General features: G+C 39.8%; 1 protein-coding gene across 1 annotated transcript in view; it reads right to left on the minus strand.

Moving 5' to 3' along the window:
* The window catches only part of ULK2 (unc-51 like autophagy activating kinase 2), a 241121-nt gene that overhangs the window by 182763 nt on the left and 34809 nt on the right, over positions 1-23549 (minus strand). Inside the window, exons 8-9 of the mRNA XM_007941497.2 lie at positions 23031-23089; positions 17923-18005 (exon numbers count right to left, since the gene is read on the minus strand). Coding sequence (XP_007939688.1) covers positions 17923-18005; positions 23031-23089 — 142 coding nt within the window. The remainder of the gene's footprint in view (positions 1-17922; positions 18006-23030; positions 23090-23549) is intronic.

Consider the following 23549-nt stretch of genomic DNA (forward strand, 5'->3'; position numbering starts at 1 on the left):
TAACTATCGGAAGGAAGTGGGAGGGGAGATGTTGCATTGTGGTGAACTGTGGTCAATGTCATGAGACAAAGTGTATGTGAACTTCTCCATGGAAAGTGTATTTGCTCTGTAAATTTTCACCCAAATCATAATTTAAAAAAAAAAGAAAGAAAGAAATAAGAACCAGGACACAAATAGATACATCCATGTTCATCGCAGCACTAGTCACAATAACAAAGATATGGGAATAACCTAAGTGCCCATCAGTGGATGAATGGATAAACAAACCATGGTCCATACACAAAATGAAATACTGTTGTTGTTAGGTGCCATCGAGTCATCTCCGACTCATAATATCCCTATGCACAGCAGAACAAAACACCACCTGGTCCTGAGCCAGCTCCACGATTCCTGCTACACTTCAGCCCACTGCTGCTGCCACCTTGTCAATCCACCTCATTGAGGACTTTCCCCCTCCTTTGTCGACCCTCCACTTTACCAGGCATGACATCTTTCTCCAGAGAACGGTCCCTTCTGACAACATGACCAAAGTAAGCAAGACAAAGTCTGGCCATTCTCGCCTCCAAGGAGTATTGTAGCTGCCCTTCCTCTAGGACAGACCTGTTAGTTCTTTCAGCAGTCAACAATACTTTCAGAATTCTTCACCAACACCACAGGTCAAAAGCATCAACTCTTCTTCAGTCTTGCTTATTCATTGTCCAACTCTCACATGCGTATGTGGTGATTGAAAATACCATGGCTTGTGTCAGGCGCACCTTAGTCCTCAAGGAGACATCTTTGCTCTTCGGCACTTGAAAGGGGTCCTTTGCAGCTGATTTCCCCAGTGCTATACATTGTCTGATGTCCTGACTGCTGCTTCCATTGGCATCAATTGGAGAACCAAGCAATGTGAAGTCTTTGACAATTTCAATCTTTTCTCCATTTATCATAATGCTGCTTATAGGTCCACTTGTGAGGACTTTTGTTTTCTTTATATTGAGTAATCCATACTGTAGACTGTATTCTTCAATCTTACATCAGTAAGTACTTCACGTCATCCTCACTTTCAGCAAGGAAAGTTATGTCATCAGCATATCACAGGTTGTTAATGATTCTTCTTCCAATCCTAATGCCACACTCTTCTTCATATAGTCCAGCTTCTTGGATTATTTGCTCAGTATACAGATTGAATAAGTATGGTGAAAAGGATACAACCCTGATGCACTCCCTTCTTGATTTTAACCATGCAGTGTTCCCTTTTTCTGTTCAAATGACAGCCTCCTGTTCTACGTACAGGTTCTTCATGAGTATAATTAAGTGTTCTGGAATTCCCATTCTTCCCAATGTTATCCATAATTTGTTATGATCCACACAATCAAATGCTTTTCCATAGTCAACAAAACACAAGTAAACATCATTCTGGTACTCTTTACTTTGAGCCAAGATTCATCTGACATCAGCAATGATCCCTCATCCCACGTCCTCTTCTGAATCCAGCCTGTACCTCTGCAAGTTCTCTGTCAATAAACTGCTGCAACTATTTTTGAATTATCTTCAGTAAGATTTTACTTGCATGTGATATTAATGATAATGTTGAACAATTTCTACATTCTGTGGGATCACCTTTCTTTGGTATGGGTACAAATATGGATCTCTTCCAGTCAGATGGCCAGGTAGCTGTCTTCCAAATCTATTGGCATAACCAAATGAGTGCCTCCAGCGCGGCATCTGTTGAAACATCTCAATGAGTATTCTGTCAACTCCTGGAGCCTTGTTCCTCACAAATTCCCTCAGCGCAGCTTCGACCTCTTCCCTCAATACCATTGGTTCTTGCACATATGCCACCTCCTGAAATGGATGAAGATCGACCAGTTCTTTTTGGTACAGTGATTCTGTGGATTCCTTCCATCTTCTTTGATGTTTCCTGCATCATTCAATATTTTGCCCATAGAATCTTTCAATATTGCAACTTGAGGCTTAAATTTTTTCCTCAGTTCTTTTGGCTTCAGAAATGCTGAGTGTATTCTTCCCTTTGGTTTTCTAACTCCAGGTCTTTGCACATTTCATTATAGCAACTGGCTTTATCTGCTTGAGTTGCTCTTTGGAATCTTCTGTTCAGTTCTTTTATCTTGTCATTTCTTCCATTTGCTTTAGCTACTCTTTGCTCAAGGGCAAATTTCAGAGTCTCTTCTAACATCCATTTTGGTTTTTTCTTTCTCGTATTTTTAATGACCTCTTGCTTTCTTCATGGATGATGCTCTTGATGTCATCCCACAATTCTTCTGGTTTTCTGTCATTGGTGTTCAATGCATCAAATCTATTCTTTAGATGGTCTCTAAATTCACGATGGATATATTCAAGATCATATTTTGGCTCTTGTGGACTTGTTTTAATTGTCTTCAACTTCAAGTTGAATTTGCATATAGAGTTGATGGTCTGTTCCACAATCAGCTCCTGGCCTGGTTTTGGCTGAAGATACTGGGATTTTCCATCGCCTCTTGCCACAGATGTAGTCCATGTGATTCCTATGTACTCCATCTGGTGAAGTCCATGTGTATAGTTGCCGTTTGTGTTGTTGAAAAAAGGTATTTGCAATGAATAAGTTGTTCTTGCAAAATTCTATCGTGCAATCTCCAGCATTATTCTGTCACCAAGGCCAAATATTCCAACTACCAGTAATTCTTCTTTGTTTCCAACTCTTACATTCCAGTCACCAGTGATAAGCAAGGGAGCTCTGGTAGCATAGTGGCTAAGACACTTGCCTGCTCACCAGAAGGCTGGCAGTTCAAACCCACCAGCCACTCCTCGGAAGGAAGGTTGGGCAATCCTACTTCCGTAGTGATACTGCCTCGGAAACCTAAGGAGGGGTCGCTATGAGTCAGGGCTGACTCGACGGCACTTAACAACAACAACAACAACAACAACAGTGATAAGCAACACATCTTGATTGCATGTTTGGTCAATTTCAGACTACAGAAGTTGATAAAAATCTTCAATTTCCTCATCTTTGGCTTTGGTGATTGGTTGCATAAATTTTAATAATAGTCGTAATTAACTGTGCTTTCTTGTAGTCGTATGGGTATTATCCTATCACAGACAGCACTGTACTTCAGGACAGATCTTGAAACATCTCTTGTGATGATGAATGCCACACCATTCTCCTTCAATCTGACATTCCTGGCATAGTAGATCAAATGGTTGTCTGATTCAACATGGCCAAAACCGGTCCATTTCAGCTCACTAATGCCTAGGATATCAATCTTTATGTGTTCCATTTCATTTCTGACAACTTTCAATTTTCCTAGATTCATATTTCATACATTCCATGGTCCGATTATTAATGGATGTTTGCGGCTGTTTCTCCTCACTTTGAGTTGTCCCATATCAGCACATGGAGGTCCTGAAAGACTTACTTTATCCCTATTACTAAGGTTGGTTCTACTCTAATGAGGCAGCTCTTTCCCAGTCCTATTTTCAGTGCCTTCCAACCCAAGGAGCTAGTCTTCCTGCACTGTGCTGGACAATGTTTCCAAGCTATTCATAAAGTTGCCCAATAATGTATCAGACAGTCTTTCCCTGCTATTCATAAGAATAGCAGAATGGAATACCATGCAACAATAAATAATAACGAAGAATTGGTGAAACACCTCGTAGCAGGGATTAACATGGAGGACATTATGCTGAATAAAATTAGGCAATCACAAAAGGACAAATATTATATAAGACCATTATTATAAAAAGTCAAGGAAAGGTTTATATAGGGAAAGAAACATTCTTTGATGGTAACTAGGAATAGGAGGAATGGGGTTTGAAAATTACTAACTACATAAGAGACATGTATTAATTTAGGTGAAGAGAATGGCAATATACAAAAAGTAGGTGACCAATACACTATCTCTCTAAGAAAAAGGAAGACATGGAGAGGTGCACAAGAGCTAGACAATAACAGTAAACACTATTACATATACAACCTTGCATTATCAATAATAGCAAACATTAATCTACAAGTAAATACAATACATAGGTAAGACAGGCAAGATGATCAGGTATGAGTAGGTAAAAAGGGACTATACCCATATACAGGTGTTGCAGATGATATTTCTACATATGCATTTGTATCTGCAAGGAGCTCTGCTCATATAGCGCCTAAGGCATTTGACTGCTCACCAGAAGGTTGGTGGTTCAAACCCACCAGCCACTCTGCAGAAGGAAGAACTGCAGAAGGAAGACTGGGCAATCTACTTCCATAAAGATTTACTGCCGCGGAAACCCAAAGGGGGTCGCTATGAGTTAGAATTGACTCAATGGCAGTGATTTTGTTTGTTTGTTTGTTTTTTGGTATGTGCTGTAAAAGTGTCCATATATATAGTTGAGCTAACAGGGCCAAAGTTATGGAAACTTCTTAGCCATAACCAAACACCTTGAGAGAGTGAGTCACTGGGCCTGCAGGCTCAGGAACACAGTTGCAAGGGGCATCAATGTTAATTGGTATAACATAGTCCACAAAGACACTGTTCTACAACCAACATAGGTGAGTAGCAATTGGGATCTTAAAAGACTACATACAAGCAGTCATCTAAATTGCAATGACCGGTCTCTCCTCACCCAGGCAAAGTGAAGAAAGTCAGAAAGACATGAAAACAATTAGTCCGTGGAACTAGTGGATAGGAACCTCAGCCTCCATGACCCTGAGACCAGAAGAACTAGATGATGCTCAGTTACTACTGCTAACCACTCTGACAGTAATCACATTAGGAGATCCTGGATAAAGCGGTAGAAAAATAGGGAACAAAACTCAAAACAGACCATGCTTATTGGTCTGAGACAGACTGGTGGAACCCTGGAGACTATGACCCTTAGTCACTCCTCAGACTTGGAAGTTAACTTACTCCTGTGGCTCAACTTTCAGCCAAACAAAAGACAGACTCATGATGTGAACAGTAACACCAGGGATATATGTACTTCTCAGAACAATCAACCATGAGAGATCAGAAGGGTTGCATTTGCCCAGGTAAAGCTCAGAAGGCAGGAATGGATAGGAAAGATGGACAAAGGAAAATGATAACCACAGGAAGGATGTGGAAAAACTACTGTTACATTGTGTGGACTGTAATCAATGTCACAAAACAAAATGTGTTATGAACTGTTGAATGGAAAACCTATTTACTCTGTAAATTGTCACCTAAATCACAAGTTCAAAAACAAACAAACAAAAAGGAAACATAAAAAATATGAGCAAAAAACATGAAATACATAGGAATGCATTTAACATAATACATACACAGTAAAGCACAAAACACTGTGACAGAAAGTAAAGACTGAAATAGAGATACACCATGTTTACAGTTCCAAAGAGTAAATATTAAGAGGTCATTCTCTCAAAATTGATCAACAGATACAATGTAATTCCAAAGCAATTCCATTACATTATTTCATGAGGCTTCGAAAATTTATATGTGTGCTAGTTAAGACACATTTATTAGTATCAACTTGGCGGGAGCATGATTTTGAGTGGCTTGGTAGTTATGATGCAGTTATTCCCCATGATGAGATTGGATGTGGTGTAATCACCTACATGGTAGAATTTGCTGTGAGCAATTAAACAGTTGAAGGGGAGTTGTCTTTGTGGTATGGTCTGCTTAGTTTATATATGGAAAGGATCCTACATTTGGCTGGTCATCATCTCCAGTTCCTGGATTTGAATATGGCTGGCCATTCTGCCTGCTGATCTTGGGAATGTTGCTTTCACAGACTGTGATCCAACAATCTGCCATTTTACCCTCCAATCTTGAATTCCTCAGCCTCAACAGCCAGCAGCCTGCTATAAAACTAAACTCAATGCCGTTGAGTCAATCCCGATTCATAACAACCCCTCCTTGGGTTTCCGAGGCAGTATCTCTACAGAAGTAGATTGCCCAGCCTTCCTTCCGAGGAGTGGCTGGTGGGTTTGAACTGCCAGCCTTCTGGTTACCAGTCAAATGCCTTAGGTACTACGCCACCACAACTCCCGCAGCCTGCTACAATGCCTGCCAATCTTGAATTCATCAGCCCCTGCAGCTGCGTAAGAAGAAGCCTCCAGAAATGAAGCCCAAAGTCAAGGGGCTCCACCAAGCCCCTACAGCCAGCACTCTGAGCTCTGACTTCTAACCTAGTCTTCCCCTAGAGCTAGCGATTTGCATTGTGACTTTTGGCCTCCCAAACTCTAAGAGAATAAATTTCTGTCTGTTAAAGCCATCCACTTGTATTTCTGTTATAGCAGCATTAGAGAACTAAGACAATATGGAAATAAAAAGGACCAAAAATAGCCAAAACAATTTTGAAGAAAAGAACAATAAAGCTGGAGGACTTACACTATCCAATTACAAGATATGTACAAAGTGTGGTCCAAATGGTTTCACTGGTGAACTCTATCACTTAAGGAAGAAATAATACTAATCTTATAAAAATGTTTTCAGAAAACAGAGGAAAGAATTCTTTTAAGTCCTTTTAATAGACAAGCATGTCCTAAATATCAAAACCTGATAAACGTATTTTAAGAAAACTATAGACAAATTGTTGTTGTCATGTGCCGTCGAGTCGGCCCCGACTCATAGCGACCTCTCCTTGGGTTTCTGAGGCAGTATCACTACGGAAGTAGGATTGCCCAACCTTCCTTCCGAGGAGTGGCTGGTGGGTTTGAACCGCCAGCCGTCTGGTTAGCAGGCAAGTGTCTTAGCCACTATGCTACCAGAGCTTATGAAGAAGAAATTGAATATTTTTACTAACTTTAGCAGTCTGAAATTGACCAAACATGCAATCAAGATGTACTGATGATCACTGGTGACTGGAATGCAAAAGGTGGAACAAAAGAATCATTAGTAGTTGGAAAACATGGCTTTGGTGATAGAAATGATGCTAAAGATGACATTGTAAGATTTTGCAAGGCCAAGAACTTATTCATTGCAAATGCCTTTTTCAACAACAAAACCTACACAGGAATCAGATTGACTACATCTGTGGAAAGATGTGATGGAGAAGGCCAGGAGTTGACCATGGAACAGACTATCAATTGCTCATATGCCAGCACAAGCTGAAGCTGAAGACAATTAAAACAAGTACACGAGAGCCAAAATATGACCTTGATTATATTCCACCTTTATTTAAAGACCATCTGAAGAACAGATTTGATGCACTGAACACCAATGACTAAAAACGAGACAAGTTCTAGGATGATATGCAGAACATCACACACAAAAGCCAAAGGTTATTAAAAAGACAAGAAAGGAAGAAAAGACCAAAATGGATGTCAGAAGAGATTCTGAAAATTGCTCTTGAATGGAGAGTAGCTAAAGTAAATGGAAGAAATGATGAGACAAAAGGGCAAAGAGCAGCTTGAGAAGACAAAGTCAATTATTATCCTGAAATATGCAAAGACCTGGAGTTAGAAAACCAAAAAGGCAAAATACATTTGACATTTCTCAAGCTGAATGAAAGAAGAGAAAAAAAAATTAAGCCTCGAGTTTCATTACTGAAAGATTCTATGGGCAAAATATTGACTGACATGAGAAGCATCAAAAGAAGATGGAAGCAATACAGAGAGTCACTGTACTAAAAAGAATTGGTCGATGTTCAACTATTTCAGAGGTGGCATACAATAAAGAACTAATGGTATTGAAGAAAGAAGTACAAGCTTACTGAAGGAACTTGCAAATGAAAAAAAAAAGGCTCCAGGAACTGACGGAATGCCCGGTGAGATGTTTCAACAAACAGATGCTGCGCTGCAGGCAGTCGCTCAGCTATGCCAGGAGATTTTTGAAGACAGCTACCTGGTTAACTGGCTGCAAAAGATCCATATTTGTACCTATTGAAGAGATAGGTGATACAACAGAATGTGAAAATTACCAAATATCATTAATATCACATGCAAGTAAAATCTTGCTAAAGATGATTCAAAAATGGTTGCAGCAGTATACTGACAGGGAACTTCCAACAGGATTCAGACAAGGATGTGGAACAAGGGATATCACTGCTGATGTCAGATGGATCTGGCTGAAAGCAAAGAATACTAGAAAGATGTTCACTTGTGTTTTACTGACTATGCAAAAGAATGAGACTGTGTGGATCATAACAAATTAAGGATAACACTGGGAAGAATGAGAATTCCAGAGCACTTAATTGTTCTCATGAGGAACTTGTACATAGACCAAGAGGCTGTCATTCAAACGGAACAAGGGAATACTCCATGGTTTAAAATCAGGAAGGGTATGTGGCAGGGTTGTATCATTTTACCATACTTACTCAATCTGTATGGTGAACAAACAACATGAAAACCTGGACTATATGAAAAATGTAGCATCAAGACTGGAGGAAGACTCATTAACAACCTACAATATGCAGATGACACAACCTTGCTTGCTGAAAGTGAAGATCACTTAAAGCACTTACTGATGAAGATTAAAGCCTACAGTCTAGGGACTTCTGGTAAGATGGTGGAATAGGCACACAAGCTACACAGACCTTCTTCAACAAAGAAAAGAGAAACCAACTGACAGAGATACAGAAGATAATCCTGGAGCCCTGAGCTGTGAAAGGGAAGTATACAGAAGTGGATTAGGCACCAACTAGTGGAAAAACCTGAATGAAAACAGTGACAGGACAGAGCAGTGGACTGTCAGCTACTCTGATGGGACCAACAGCCTGAATATTTCCAAGTGGTGTTGGGACCTGAGAATTGACCTTAAGTTCAGCCCTGGTCACCAAGGGCTACAGGAATGACTGCACTGGTGGCCTATGACCAAGAAGGGAAACAGCAAGGAGGGAAACAACCTGAGCTTTGGACTTTTGGCTGTTTGAAGGGTGCAGCCATCTTGAATGTTTACAAGCAGTGGCCATTTCTGGATATTTAAAGAGACTGAGGGCACAACCATTTTGAATGTTTGCAAAAGGCAGCCATTTTGGATATTTAAAGTGACACAGGTTGCTGCTATTTTGAATGTTTGCAAGAGACGGCCATTTTGGATACTTAAAAGTGACGGAGGGCGCAGCCCTATTGATTGTTTACAAGAGGTGGCCATTTTGTATATTTAAAGTGACCGAGGGTGCAGCCATTTGGAATAATTACAAGCAGCAGCCATTTGGATTTTAAAGTGACAGTACTCTCATTCAGATTCCAGGGACCTAGGAATAGGCTCTGTTTTCAAGGACAACAGGGACACACGGAAGGTTGACAACGGGAAAGGAGACAGGTGATAAGCATATAAGTACTGCCAACTAGCGAACAGAGGAGCACAGCACAGTACCCCACTTACATAGATAACACACAAAGAAAACAAAAATCCTGGCCAAGTCACTTCAACATACAAGCACCAATTAAATATAAACACAAAATATCACAATGCCTTGGAGACAACAGAGCACCACAGTCCACACAAAGGAGATAAAGCTAGAGAAACAAGGGACCAGGATACAGACCCAAAACACACCCCTGAGGAAGACAAAGCACTGGAACTCCCTGATTAGGAAGTCAAAAGGATTATATTTAGGTACCTTCAACAAACTGAGAGACATATCAAGGAAAACACTAACAAAATGAAGGCAAACATAGAGAAAACCCTAAAACAATTTCAAAAGACAACACAAGAACAAAATGACAAAATAAATGAAAAATTAGAAATGATACAAAATCTACAAACAGAAATACAGAAGATTAATACTAAATTTTCAGAACTAGATTAACACATTGAACGGGCAAAGGAGCAGAACTCAATCAATGGAAGACAGAATTAGTGAGACTGAAGGCAAATACCTCAATACCTCTTTGGAAAGGGATCACTCAGAAAAAAAGATCAAAACAAAATGAAGAAAGCCTAAGGTTCATGTGGCATACCATCAAAAGGAATAACCTACATGTAATCAGAATTCCAGAACAGAAAGAGACAAATAAAACCACAGAAAAAAATTGTCTAAGATTTGTTGGAAGAGAATTTCTCTGGTATGATGAAAGATGAGAATATATCCATTCAAGAAGTCCAACATACCACAAACAGGATAAACCCCCCCAAAAAAATCACCAAGATATATCATCATCAAACTCACCAAAACCAAAGACAAGAAAGAATGCTAAAAGCAGTACAGGAAAAACGAAAAGTTACCTACAAGGGGAAACCAGTAAGACTAAACTTGGATTTCTCAGCAGAAACCACGAAGGCAAGAAGACATTGGGATGGTATATACAAAATCCTCCAGGAGAAAAATTTCCAACCAAGAATTATATACCCAGCAAAATTGTCCCTCAAATATAATGGTGAAATTAGGACATTTCCAGATAAGCAGAAATTAAGGGAATTTGTTAAAACCCAACCAATCTTATGACAGATGCTAAAGGAAGGCCTATGGACAGAGAACCAGCAATAGCAAACAATAACCAACCACTAACACATGATGATGTAACCTAGAAACCAACCCAATTATGGAAGTATCCAAAGTAACTAAGACTACAAGTTTGTAAACAGGGAACCAAAGACATCAATTGACAAATGAAGGCAACTACAAACCAAAAAGAGGGAAAAAAGTGTGTAGTTACAGAACTTCTAAATGGTAGGGAAGTCAAGACAATGGCAAGATAGAATGGACTCTTCTAAACTTGGGAAGAAAATTATAAATCACAGGGTAACCTCAAAGAAAAATGATAAGACTTCACATCAAAATAAAAAAGAGGACCAGCGCAAATACTTAGCAAATACTAAAACAATAGCAAAGAAGGAAGTGATAACATGATTCATAAACAAAACAAGTTCAGCACAGAAAATTATATGGAACAAGAAAATCACCATCATGAAAAAGCACGTTAACAAAATGACAGAAAAATTTCATACTTGTCAGTAATTACATATCTGACAAGGGACTTATTTAGACTTACTTCTAAAATTTACAGAAAACTCCAACACTTCAACAACAAGAAGATTAACAATTCAATTAAAAAATGGGCACAAGACATGAATGGACACTTCACCAAAGAGGATATTCAGGCAGCCAGCAAATATATGAAAAAATACTCACGATCATTAGCCAACAGAGAGATGCAAATCAAAACAACGAGATACCATCTCACCCCAGTACTAAAGGCAAAATTCAACAACACAGAAAATAACAAATGCTGGCGAGGATGTGGAGAGATTGGGACTCTCGTACACTGCTGGTGGGACTGTAAAATGATACAACCAATGTGGAAAACAGTATGGTAATTCCTTATAAAGCACAAAAAGATGGAAACAACCTACATGGCTGTAGTAGTTAAGTTTGTGTGTCATCTTGGCTGGGCCTGGTTGAGTGGCTGGGCAGCTGGATGATTTCCCATGATGAGATTCCCCATGATGAGACTGATAATTAACTCTGTAGTGGAATCTCCTGGGAGCAGCCTTAGGGACGTGGTCTGCTTCCTATATATAAGGAGAAGCCTTGGGGAACGGTCTCTAAATCATGGCACTCTTGAACCCTGCACGTAGCCGTGTCGTTGTTCAGCAGCCTGCCAAGCTCTGCGAACCTTGGGACTTACAATGGACTTGAATTAATGGCCTGCAGTGTGGTTTGGTAACACTGGGACCATACCTTTTTACCTGTCAACCTTGGGCTTCTCAGCCTCAGCAGCCAGCAGCTGTCAGTGAAGAAAAGCCTCTAGCTTCAGTGGGCTGGGGGCAGGAGGCAGAGCTGAAACCCAAGGTTGAAGAGCTTTCACCATCCCGTAAATAGCCCAGCACTTTGAACTCAGACTTAAAGCCTCCAAATTGTAAGAATAAACTCTTGTTTGTTCAAGCCATCCCATTTGTGGTATTTTCTTGTCAGAGCGGCACTAGGTAACCAGAAAAATGCCCATCAACAGAATGGATAACCAAACTATGGTACATACACACAATGGAATACTATGCAACACTAAAAAATAACGTAGAATCTGCAAAACACCACATAACATAGATGAAATTGGAGGACATTATGCTGAGTAGTGTAGTGCCTAAGGCATCTGACTGCTAACCAGAAGGGTGGCAGTTCAAAGCCACCAGCCACTCCTCAGAAAGGTGATTAGGCAATCTACTTCTGTAGTGATACTACCTCGGAAACCCAAGGCGGGGTTGCTATGAGGCGGATCTGACTCCATTGCAGTGAGTTTAGTTTTTTGTTTTGTTTTGTTTTGTTTTTTTGGATTATGCTGAGTGAAATAAGTCCGTCATAGAAGGACAAATATAGTGTTAGTTCATTATTGTAAAAAGGCAAGGAAAGATTTGTATATGGAAGGAAACTTTCTTTGTTGTTTACCAGTGGTGGAAAGGGAGGGGAGGGGAGGGGAGGAAACAATGCGAAAAAAGAAAAAAAAAAAGCACTGACCAATGTCACTTTAGTTTTGTGTATTTCACTGTACATAAATTCTATTTCAATAAAATAATTTTAAAATGAAAAAAGCCTGCAGTCTACAGTACAGATTATATCTCAACATAAGAAAACAAAAAATCCTCACAACTGGACACAACAAGCAGCATCATGATAAATGGAGAAAAGATTAAAGTTGTCAAAGATTTCATTATATTTGGATCCACAATCAACACCCATGGAAGCAGCAATCAAGAAAATCAGATGTTGTATGGCAATGGGCAAATCTGCTATGAAAGACTTCTTTAAAGTGTTGAAGAGCAATAATGTCACTTAGAAGACTAAAGCATGTCTAACCCAAGCCATGGTATTTTCAATCACCTCATACGCATGTGACAGCTGGACAGTGAATAAGGAAGCCCGAAGAAGAGTTGATGCTTTTGGAACTGTAGTGCTGGCAAAGAATACTGAAAATACCATGGACTGCCAGAAAAATGAACAAATCTGTTCTGAAAGGAGTGCAGCCAGAATGCTGCTAGGAAGCAAGAATGGCCAGACTTTTTCTTACCTAATTTGACCATGTTGTCAGAAGAGATCATTCCTGGAGAAGGAGAACATGCTTGGTAAAGTGGAGGGTCGGTGAAAAAGGGAAAGACCCTCAACAAGATGGGCTGACACAGTAGCTTCAACGATGGACTTAATATTAATAGCAAGGATTGAGAGGATAGTGCAAGACCAGACATTATCTCATTCTGTTGTAATAGAGTTGCTATGAGTTGGAGCTGACTCTACAGTGCCTAACAACAACAACACATTGATAGAATGCACATCAGTGACTGCCTGAGGGGAGGTGTGATTAGAAGGTAAGTACTAACTGGAAAGAGGAAAAAAGGTAACTTTTTGGAGTCACACTGAATGAGTATATATATTCATCAAAACTCATCAAACTATATATTCAACATGAGTGTATTATATGTAAACTATTGACCAGCCACTCTTCGGAAGGAAGGTTGAGCAATCTACTTCCGTAGTGACACCGCCCCGGAAATCCAAGGAGGGGTCACTATGAATCAGGTCCAACTCGAGGGCACAAAACAACAACAACAACATACCTCATTGAAGTTGAATAGAGTAGACCTTAATGACATGGATGGAGTAAAGCTTTCCAGCCTTCATCTGCTGATAGGGCACAACTCAAAATGGGAAGAAGCAATTAAAAACATCCATTAATAACTGGAATGTGGAATGTTCCAAGTATGAATCTAGGGACCACTGGAGAAGGATATCATGCTTGGTAAAGTAGAGGTCAGTGAAGAGGAAAAGACCCTAGACAAGATGGATTGACCCAGTGGCTACAACGATGGACTCAAGTATAGCAAGGACTTTGAAGATGTGCACGACCAGGCAACTTTTCATTCTGTTGTACACACGGTCACTGTGAGTGAGAGCTGACTAGATGGTACCTAACAACAAACAATAATAACCATTGTACTAGTTGCTGCTGCCAGAACAAATCACCAAAAGCTTAGACACTTAAATCAACATAAATACTGTCTCACAGTTCTGTGGGTTAGAAGTTTGACATGGGTCTCACTGGAGTAAAATCAAGGTATAGGCAGCATCCTTTTGAAGGGCCCTAAAAGAAATTGCATTTTAGCCTATGGCTGTTCCCACCCTTTTCTGATCCCCCAGCTGCATGGTTTGCTGTTCTATCACAGAGGCACAGGTACTGAGACACTCCAAGGTAGAAATTCTAATGAACTTGTGAGAGGTACTGATTTCATTTGGAAAAAAGACCTAAAACTCTATGCCAAAACAACAGTGATCTCAATAGTACACAACCAGGGAAGTCCAACCTTGCAGTTAGCATGATGTCTCGATGCTAGTTGGGGAAAGAAACAGACCAGAAGGCGAGCCAGAAATTTAACAGAGAGATCCAATGAAGAAAGCAGTCAAAGTGGGCCTCAATCAAATCATACTTCTTCCTGGCAGTCCAGAAGGCTGTAGCCATAGGTATGGCTGTGCACATGATTAGGAGAAACCAAAGAGGGGAAGACCCAGCAAGCCACTCATCCCTGGCTAAACGTGATACATTACGAATGATCAAGGTAAAAGCCAGGACAGATTTGTCACTTCCTGAACACTGAACACATTCCCCAAGTCACACACAGATCCAGTGATGAATGGTGGAAGCCTCATTGTCTCTAAGTGTTAAGCCACAATCTTTAAATAATCATTGGCTGAACACTAAGAAATACTGAACCAGGGATAACCCCTAAGAAACCAGGCTTAAAAATAAAAGCAAGTCTGAAAGACAAACAAAACTGAGAGACAAATTTAGTCTATGCAGATCACTAAACAAATAAATAAGCACACAGCAGTAACAATGGTCCCCAATGCAAGGATGGGAAGGCCACAATCTGAGTTGCTATGATATATAAAATGTGCAGTTTTCAACAAATAATTGCAAGACATGCAAAACAAAACAGGGAAGTGTCATCTATACACAGGGAAACTGTCCTCAAAGGGGATGAAGTGTTGTACTTAGCATACAAAGACTTTAAAGGAGACAGTATAAATATATTCAAAGATCTAAAGGAAACCAGGTTTATAAATTTTTGGAAAGTAGGATGTCTGTTGTTCTTGTCATTATGTGCCGTTGAGTCGGACCCGACTCATAGTGACCCCTCCTTGGGTTTCCGAGGCAGTATCACTACAGAAGTAGATTGCCCCATCTTCCTCCCGAGGAGTGGCTAGTAGGTTTGAACCGCCAGCCTTCTGGTTAGCAGTCAAGTGCCTTTGGCACTATGCTACCAGAGCTCATAGAAAATATCAACTCACAGTGACCCCTCCTTGGGTCTCTGAGGCAGTATCTCTTAGATTGCCTAGTCTTTCTTCCAAGGAGTGGGTAGTGGGTTTGAACTGCTAGCCTTCTGGTTAGCAGTCAAATGCCTTAGGCACTATGCCACCAGAGCTCCTAATAAAGAGGTAGAAATTATATAAAAAAAGAATCAAATGAAAATTCTGGCATTGGAAGAATACAATAACTGAACAAAAACTTCACCAGAAGGTCTCACAAGCAGATTTGAGCTGGCATAAGAAACAAAAATCCTCACAACTGGACCAATGAGCAGCATCACAATAAATGGAGAGAAGACTGAGGTTGTCAAGGAATTCACGTTGCTTGGTTCTACAATCGATGCCAACGGAAGCAGCAGTCAGGACATTAGACGACGTGTAGCATTGGGAAAGTCAACTGCGAAGGAACTGTTTCAAGTGCTGAGGAGCAAGGATATCTCCTTGAAGACTAAGGTGCGCCTGACACAAGCCATGATATTTCCAATCGCCTGGTATGCATGTGAGAGCTGGACAATGAATAGGGAAGACCGAAGAAGAGTCGATGCTTTTGAGTTGTGGTGCTGGCGAAGAATGCTGAAAGTACCGTGGACTGCTAAAAGAACTAACAGATCTGTCCTGGAGGAAGTGCAGCCAGAATGCTCCTTGGAAGCAAGAATGGCCAGACTTCGTCTCACCTATTTTGGTCATGTTGTAAGAAGGGACCATTCCCTGGAGAAGGATGTCATGCTTGGTAGGGTGGAGGGTCGACGAAAGAGGGGGAGGCCTTCAGGGAGATGGACTGATACAGTGGCTGCGATGATGGGCTCGAGTATAGCAGGGATTGTGGGGCTGGCGCGGGATCGGGCAGTGTTTCGTTCTGCTGTGCATGGGGTCGCTATGAGTCGGAAACGACTCGACGGCACTTAACAACAACAACAAGAAGAAAGAATTCACAAACCTGAATATACATTGATAGATATTTTCCAATATGAAGAACAGCAATATAAAACAATAAAGAAAAATGAAAGGATTCAGAGAGCTGTGTGACACCAAACACCAGGGGTATATGAGAGCACCATAAGGAAAACAGAGAGGAAGGGCAGAAAGAATATTTTAAGAAATAATGGCTGACAACTCCTCAAGTTTTATGAAAAAAGAAAACATTAATCTATCCAAAAACTTCAATATGCTCCAAAATAGGACAAACACAGAGAGATAGATACAGTTAAAACTGCTGAGCATCGAAGACAAAGAGAAGATCTAGAAAGCAGGAATGGGGGGGTGGGAGATGGGACTCATCACATACAAAGGAATCCTAGGAAGATTAACAGCTGAATTCTCAGCAAAAACAATGGAAGCCAGAAAGCAGTGGTACGACACAATAAAAGTGCTGGAGGAAAAAAGCCTGTCTCAACCAAGATTCAATATCTAGCAAAAGTATTTTTCTAAAATGAGGATGAAATAAAAACATGCCAAGATAAACAGATTTTGAGAGAATTTGTTGCTAGAAGAGCTTCCTTATAAAAATACTGTAGGAAGTCCTTCAGCTTAAAAGGAAGTGATACCAGGTAGTAACTGAAATTCACATCAAGGAGTCCCTAGGTGGTACAAATAGTTAATGAGCTTGGCTGCTAACCAAAACACTGGCAATTCATCCAGAGGTGCCTCAAAAGAAAGGCCTGGAGAAATCTACTTCCAAAAAAATCAGCCAGTGAAAACTCTACAGAGCACAGTTTTTCTTTGACATACAGAGTCCAACTGAGTCGGAATCAACTTGGTGGTGGCAGTGGTGGTAGGTTGCAGGGTTTATAACATAGACCTAACATATGTAATAATAATAGGCAGGAAAAGGAAATGGAATTATACTAGGACAAAGTGTATTTTATTGGAACTCAATTAGTATTTATCTGAAGTAAACTGTGAGGAGTTAGATGCATATTGTAAACCTTGGAACAAACCATTAAGAATTAAAAAAAATAGTTTAAATAAAAAAAGTAAAGGAATTTAAATGATAAACTAGAAAATTTATTTCATAAATATCACTCATAGGCTGATGACTCCCAAATATATCTCCAGTCTAGTCTAGACCTTACCTCTTCAATCCAATTGCCTTTTTGGCATCTGTAGTTAGATGTTCAATGGATATTTTGCCTAGGGGCAAAGTAGATAGTCTACTCTATCCTTCTCTATAATGGACATCTCCCTCCTTTCAGTTGCTCAAGCCAAAAATCATAAAGTCATCCTGAGTTTTCTCTGTCTCTCACATTCTACATCCAATCCATCACTTGCCTCTACCTTCAAAAAGATTCAGAATCCAATTACTTCTCACTGCCACCATTGCTATTACCTAGTCTAAGCTAGGTTCATCCCTCATCTAGGTAACTGCAATAGTCTCCTAATTAGTCTCTCAGCTTCTGCCCCTGATGTCCCTCCAACCCCCAGTCTACTCTCAACATACCAACCAGAATGATCCTTTAAAAAACATCAGTTAGATCATATTACTTTTGCTCAAACAACTCCAATGACCCTCTATAGCACTTTGAGCAAAATCCCAAGTCTGGCCTTCTAGCTGTTCCTCAAGCTTATGTAGCATGCTCCCAGATCTGGCCATTTAAACATTTATTAAAACAATAGGGGAAAAAAAAAGAAAGTAAGTTAAACTGACCTAAATTTTATTCTGAAACCAGTACAGCATCATTTAAAAAAAAATCTTTTTAGAATGTATCAAACTAAAATTAGAATACAAAATTTGAAAATACTACTTACCAAAGTCCATTCTATCTTTTTGGTTTCTCTGAAGCAAACCCAAAAGGAGATTAGCCAAATAAGGTGATGTTTCTCTGGGAATACTGAAGGAAAAGAAAAAACAACCTAAGTGGTGAGTTTATATATATATTAACTATATGACGCTTGCCTTCATTATGGTAAGTGAAATATACATTCAGTTTCACAAATGCTATAGTTTATACCAAGACAATACCTTAAAGGAAAAAATAAACAATTGCCTTTGAGAAAGAGCATCAATTTGAGAAAGATTCCTATACTGTGCTATTATTTGTCAGAGTGTAATGGCATGAATAAAGCACTGCACAATTACAGCAACCTTAGTTTTAATACAATTTCAACCCTGTACTAATAAAAAACTCACTGCCATCAAGTCAATTCTGACTCATAGTGACCCTACAGGGCAGAGTAGAACTGACCCATGGATTTCCAAGGCTGTAACCTTTACAAATGCAGACTGCTACATCTTTCTCCTACAAAGTGATTGGTTGCTTCAAACCACAGACCTTTCAGTTAGCTGCCAAATGCTTAGTCACTGTGCCACAAAGGCTCCTTTCCCTCATACTAACAGTTGCCATGAAGCTCTCTATTAGAAAAAGGTCACTCAAATTCTGTCTGAAAGATGGCAGAACTTAAATAAATACAAGTTAGAAATAATACAACTTCCTAAAATCCAGTAAGATAAAGACAAACAAGGCAATAGAAAATTGAGCAAAAAATAGGAATATACAATTCACAGAATAAAAAATACAAAAAAAATATTAAACATATAAAAAGCATCCAACCTCACTAATGATGAAAATAATGTGAATGCAAGTAGTAGCTAACTTATCCTTCTGCGTTTATGAGGCTAAAATTTACAAGTCTGGTAACATATTGCTAAAAATGCAGAAAAGGGAGCATTCTTATACACTGCTGAGAGCTGTATAAATGGATATAGCTTATTTGGAGAGCATATAATTTTTGATCCAACAATTCCAGGAGTCTATCCTAAAGATTTTTTTTTTTTTAAGATAATTTACATTGAACCCTGTGGCTTCCAGACAAACAATAGACAGCCATATGAGATGAACGTGTACCTGAGGTGGATACATTCCTTGAAGAGAACAATCATGGGAGAAAGAAGGGCTGCTTATGCACAGGGAGACAGCTCAGGGGGCAGGAATGCATGGAGGGACAGGGAAGAGGTAACTATGGAGAGGAAGTGGGTGGGGAGTTGTTGCATTGTGGTAAACTGTGGTCAATGTCATGAGACAAAGTATATGTGAACTGCTCTATGAAAAGTGTATTTGCTCTGTAAATTTCACCCAAATCACAATAAAAAAATTAAAAAAAAACTTACAGCTAAAATGAATAAATAATAAAAAAAATTTTTTTTAAAGATAATTCACTGTACACATTTTATTTACAGTTTTGTATACTGTTTTAATATATTTGGGACCATTTTTCTACTTCAGCCATTTTAACAAAAGCAAAATAACCCAAGTTATACAAAGTGTTAAACTACAGCATAAAGATACAAAAACAGATATACTAATACTAGGTAAGAATATAATTACCATGTAACATTTTTTAAAACCCACAGTTATGTTTAGGAAATCACACAAACATAAGACCACTGATTTGAATGAAAGGCATAAACTTGTAGCAAAGCTTTATAGTTACAAGAAAAGAAAAAAATTACCAAAGAATGCATAAAATTAGTGTTTATTCCACATTTGCGTCATATTCCTGGATCCTTGATCAATGTTACATGAGGAAAAAAAACAAAAGCAAAATAAAATGAAAAACTGAAATCAGAATCACTAATTTGATCAAATAGGGAAACAAATAAAATCTAGCAGTCATCAGCAAGAGTACAGCAAAAACAACGCTTTAAAAAGAAGCATAGAAAACTGTATGCATCAGAGTACGATAAGCACAAGCAGAATTTAGTAAAAAGTGTGTGTGATACTCTGTTACGAAATGTAGCTTATAATAACCAAAATAAGAAAACAACAGGGATCTGATTAAACACTTTGCTGTTACTATGTACTGTTGAGTAGGCTCCGACTCATAGTGACTGTATGTACTACAGAACAAAACAGTGCCTGGTCCTGTGCTATCCTCACAATCCTTGCTATGACCACTTATCTGTCAACCTGCTGTACTGTTGTGGTCCGCATTTTGCTGTAAGGCTGAAAACTATGACACTGGTATTTCAACTACCAGTGGGGTCATCCATGGTGGACAGGTTTCAACAGAGCTTCTACACTAAGTAAGACTGGGAACAAGGATGGGCCATCCACTTCTGAAATAATTGGCCATGAAAAATCTTGTGAACAGCAGTGAAATACTGCACATGAATAATTTCTTTCAGACAAATTCACACAAGGCTGGTCCCTATGAGACAGAGGTTAAAGATGTCCCAAATGTCCAACTTTTCCAAATTGCTGTGCCTCTCCATCACTTCCGACATTGACTCCTCCTCCTCCCCTCAGTACTCTTCCTCTGTCTTAGGGTCCCGTATTTTGCTGTAATGTCTCACAGGACTCATAAATTCCCAAAGAAACGGCTCATGTGGTGGTAGCAGAGGCTGGGAGGCTGACAGACTACCAAGTCCCAAATCTGTGGGTAGGTCCAGAGGATTCTCCCATCTCACATGACTGCAGAGGCTGTTGAACCCAAACTGGCGTGTCAGATGACCAGCTGCTGTCTCAAGTCCAGGGGTGAGATGATGATGAATAAAACACAGGACCAGAGCAAGAAAGAGAACGTTCCAGAACATTCACATATATACCCTCAAGGAAGCTGCAAAAACGGCGAAGAGGCCCCATGTTCTGACCTCCTCTAATCCCACAAGAGGAAGACAGGATTACCAGCAGTAACCCAAGGCCTATTCCGACAAGGCCAGACATGCTGCCTCCTTCCAGCCCTTTCTCCAACCGTTCCTCCCAAAGCACCACCACCTTTTCCTGGGCTCGATAATTCGCTGCAGTGGCCACACAGAACTCACAGATTATGCGGTTTATTAGGGAAGCACCAGGCTACAATTCAAGCTCAGGAAAAACGCTCAAGTCTCTCTCCCAGCCCACCATCCCTCAGCCAACAGTCTCTCACAGTCTCTTTCCCAGCAGTGCTGGTTCCTCGGTGTCTCACTCAGCGAGGTGTGTCTCTTACACCTCTTTCCCAGCAGCACGTGTCTCTTTCCAGGGTGCATGTCTCTTTCAGCAACACGTCTTCCTCAACCAGCAGTCCGAGAGAGTTCTGCCTCTAAGAGGTCTCCTTTTGAGCCCGGCAGGGTGGTCAAACTAGCCAATCATAGCATCAGAACTCTAAGCAAGTAAGAGAGAGTGGGCACCTCCCAGAACATTGTTTTGTGCCACTCCCAACAGAAATACTCCAGGTGGACAACGTCAGCAATCAGGAGCTCCTCAGTTGCTCATAGAAAATCCCACCTTGGAGTTTACAAAGACTTATGGGTAGAAATGCCACACTAAGTAATTTACTACACCGCAGAAGCTGAGGGTGGTAACTTGGGTCACACCCCCCAGCAAGGTGGCACTTAAGATACATCCCACCCTAAACAGTTATAAAACCAAACCAAACTTACTGCCATTTAGTCAATTCTGACTCACAGCAACCCACACAGGATTTCCAAGGTAGTAAATCTTTACAGAAACAGACTGCCCCATCTTCCTTCCACAAAGAGGCTGGTGGGTTTGAATCGCCAGCCTACTGGTTAGCAGTCAAATGTCTTAGGCACTATGCCACCAGAGCTCCTTATAAATAAGTATAGAGACTAGGATTTAAAATACATCACAAAATGGAGGCTGATGGCTAGAAAGGCCACACCAAGCAATTCAATGCACTACATACTGTCTGATATATTACTGGAAATTTGATTATATAGTACATTTAAACTATGGGACTCTATGTAGTCATTCTATACATACTGTTGCTAAACACAATCTATCACATACTGTAAAGTAAAAAAAAAAAGTTGCAAAGCAATTTTCAAGTCATGATGTAACAGTTCCATCTAAGATCTGACTATAGGTCTCTCCCTGTCCAGCGAAAGTAGAACGAACAACATTAAAGACTCAAGGAAACAATCCAAACGACTGACAGAGTACATGAACCACAGCCTCTACTACCCTGAGACCAGAAGAACTAGATGATGCCCAGCTACCACCATTGACTGCTCTAATCAGGACTACAACAAAAGGTCCCAGCCAGAAAGGGACAATAAGAATGTAGAACAAAATTCACAATAATAAAAAAAAAGACTACTTACTATACTGGTCTGATAGAGATAGTGGAACTACTGAGACTGTGGCCCTTAGATACCCCTCAAGCCTGGAACTGAGTCCACCCCCAGAGATAAACTTTCAGTCAAACAATACCAAAAAAACCAAACCCACTGCCGTGGAGTCGGATCCAACTCATAGCGACCCCTCCTTGGGTTTCCATGCAGTATCGCTACAGAAGTAGATTTCCCAACTTTCCTTCCGAAGAGGGGCTGGTAGGTTTGAACCGCCAGCCTTCTGGTTAGCAGTCAAATGCCTTAGGCCACCAGAGCTCCCAGCCAAACAATAGACAGGATTTAGATAGATAGATACATACATACATAAACAGATACACAAATACACATATATAAAAATATACACTTTGTATTAAACCACAGGTATGAGTATAAATATATACATAAACAAGCACTCAAACACATACAAAGTGCTTATAAAACAAAAAAGATTTGGAAAAGTACACTGCAAGCTCCTGTTATCCCTGGGTGGGGTAAAGCATTGGGAAATTTTACTTTCTACTTTATGCACATTTGTTCTATTTACATCTCCTTCATCTAAAGAACACATATAACTTCTGTAACTTTATTCTTTTAAAAGAAAAAATAACATCACATTTTAAAAAATTAGCATAGCCCTTCAAAGGTACCTATACAAAGCTCCTGTAACTTTCTATTATAACAAATGCTCTAGCATTATTGCCGATTGAAAAAAAAAAAATCAGTATCAGAAATATGAAAAATACAGAGTTCAGATAAATACCATCATTTCACAAATAGTAAAACCTTGTATAATCAAAACACATACCTAGGCACTAAGCTCCTATGTTTTTCATAAAACATCCTTAGGTCTTGAGGACTATTGGCCTGTTTAAAGAAACAAAGAAGGTTCAATTTCTTAATGAGGACAAAAATTCCAAATCATATGACTGACACTCATATTCTTGCAATAGAACACATGTTCTAAAGTTGAAAGCCATGGATTGCTGAGGGTGCTTTATTTAGCTAGGCATTCAGAACTTATAAAACCTCTGAAATTGTGTGCAAACTGCCCTATCAGAACACAGTGTACTTTTCTGAGCTGAGTCTCTATGAGATGCCTGCAACTTAGAAAAGGTTAAGAACCACTATTCTAGAGATTATATGGCCACATTTAGGTAACTTCTATTATGTGAAATCCAAGTTTTTGTCTTAGGAATGTTCAGAGGATTCAAGGAAAAGAACCAAGTGTATTACTACTTTTCAGTCTCTCCAGAGCAACAAACAGCACCTTCATAGCAGGAGCTACGGAATTAATGAAGCTGTCTTTACAGGCAATCCCTGGTTA

Source organism: Orycteropus afer, unplaced genomic scaffold (assembly GCF_000298275.1).
Source record: "Orycteropus afer afer isolate SDZICR_OR568_19922 unplaced genomic scaffold, OryAfe1.0 scaffold00080, whole genome shotgun sequence".
In the NCBI taxonomy this organism is placed as follows: domain Eukaryota; kingdom Metazoa; phylum Chordata; class Mammalia; order Tubulidentata; family Orycteropodidae; genus Orycteropus; species Orycteropus afer.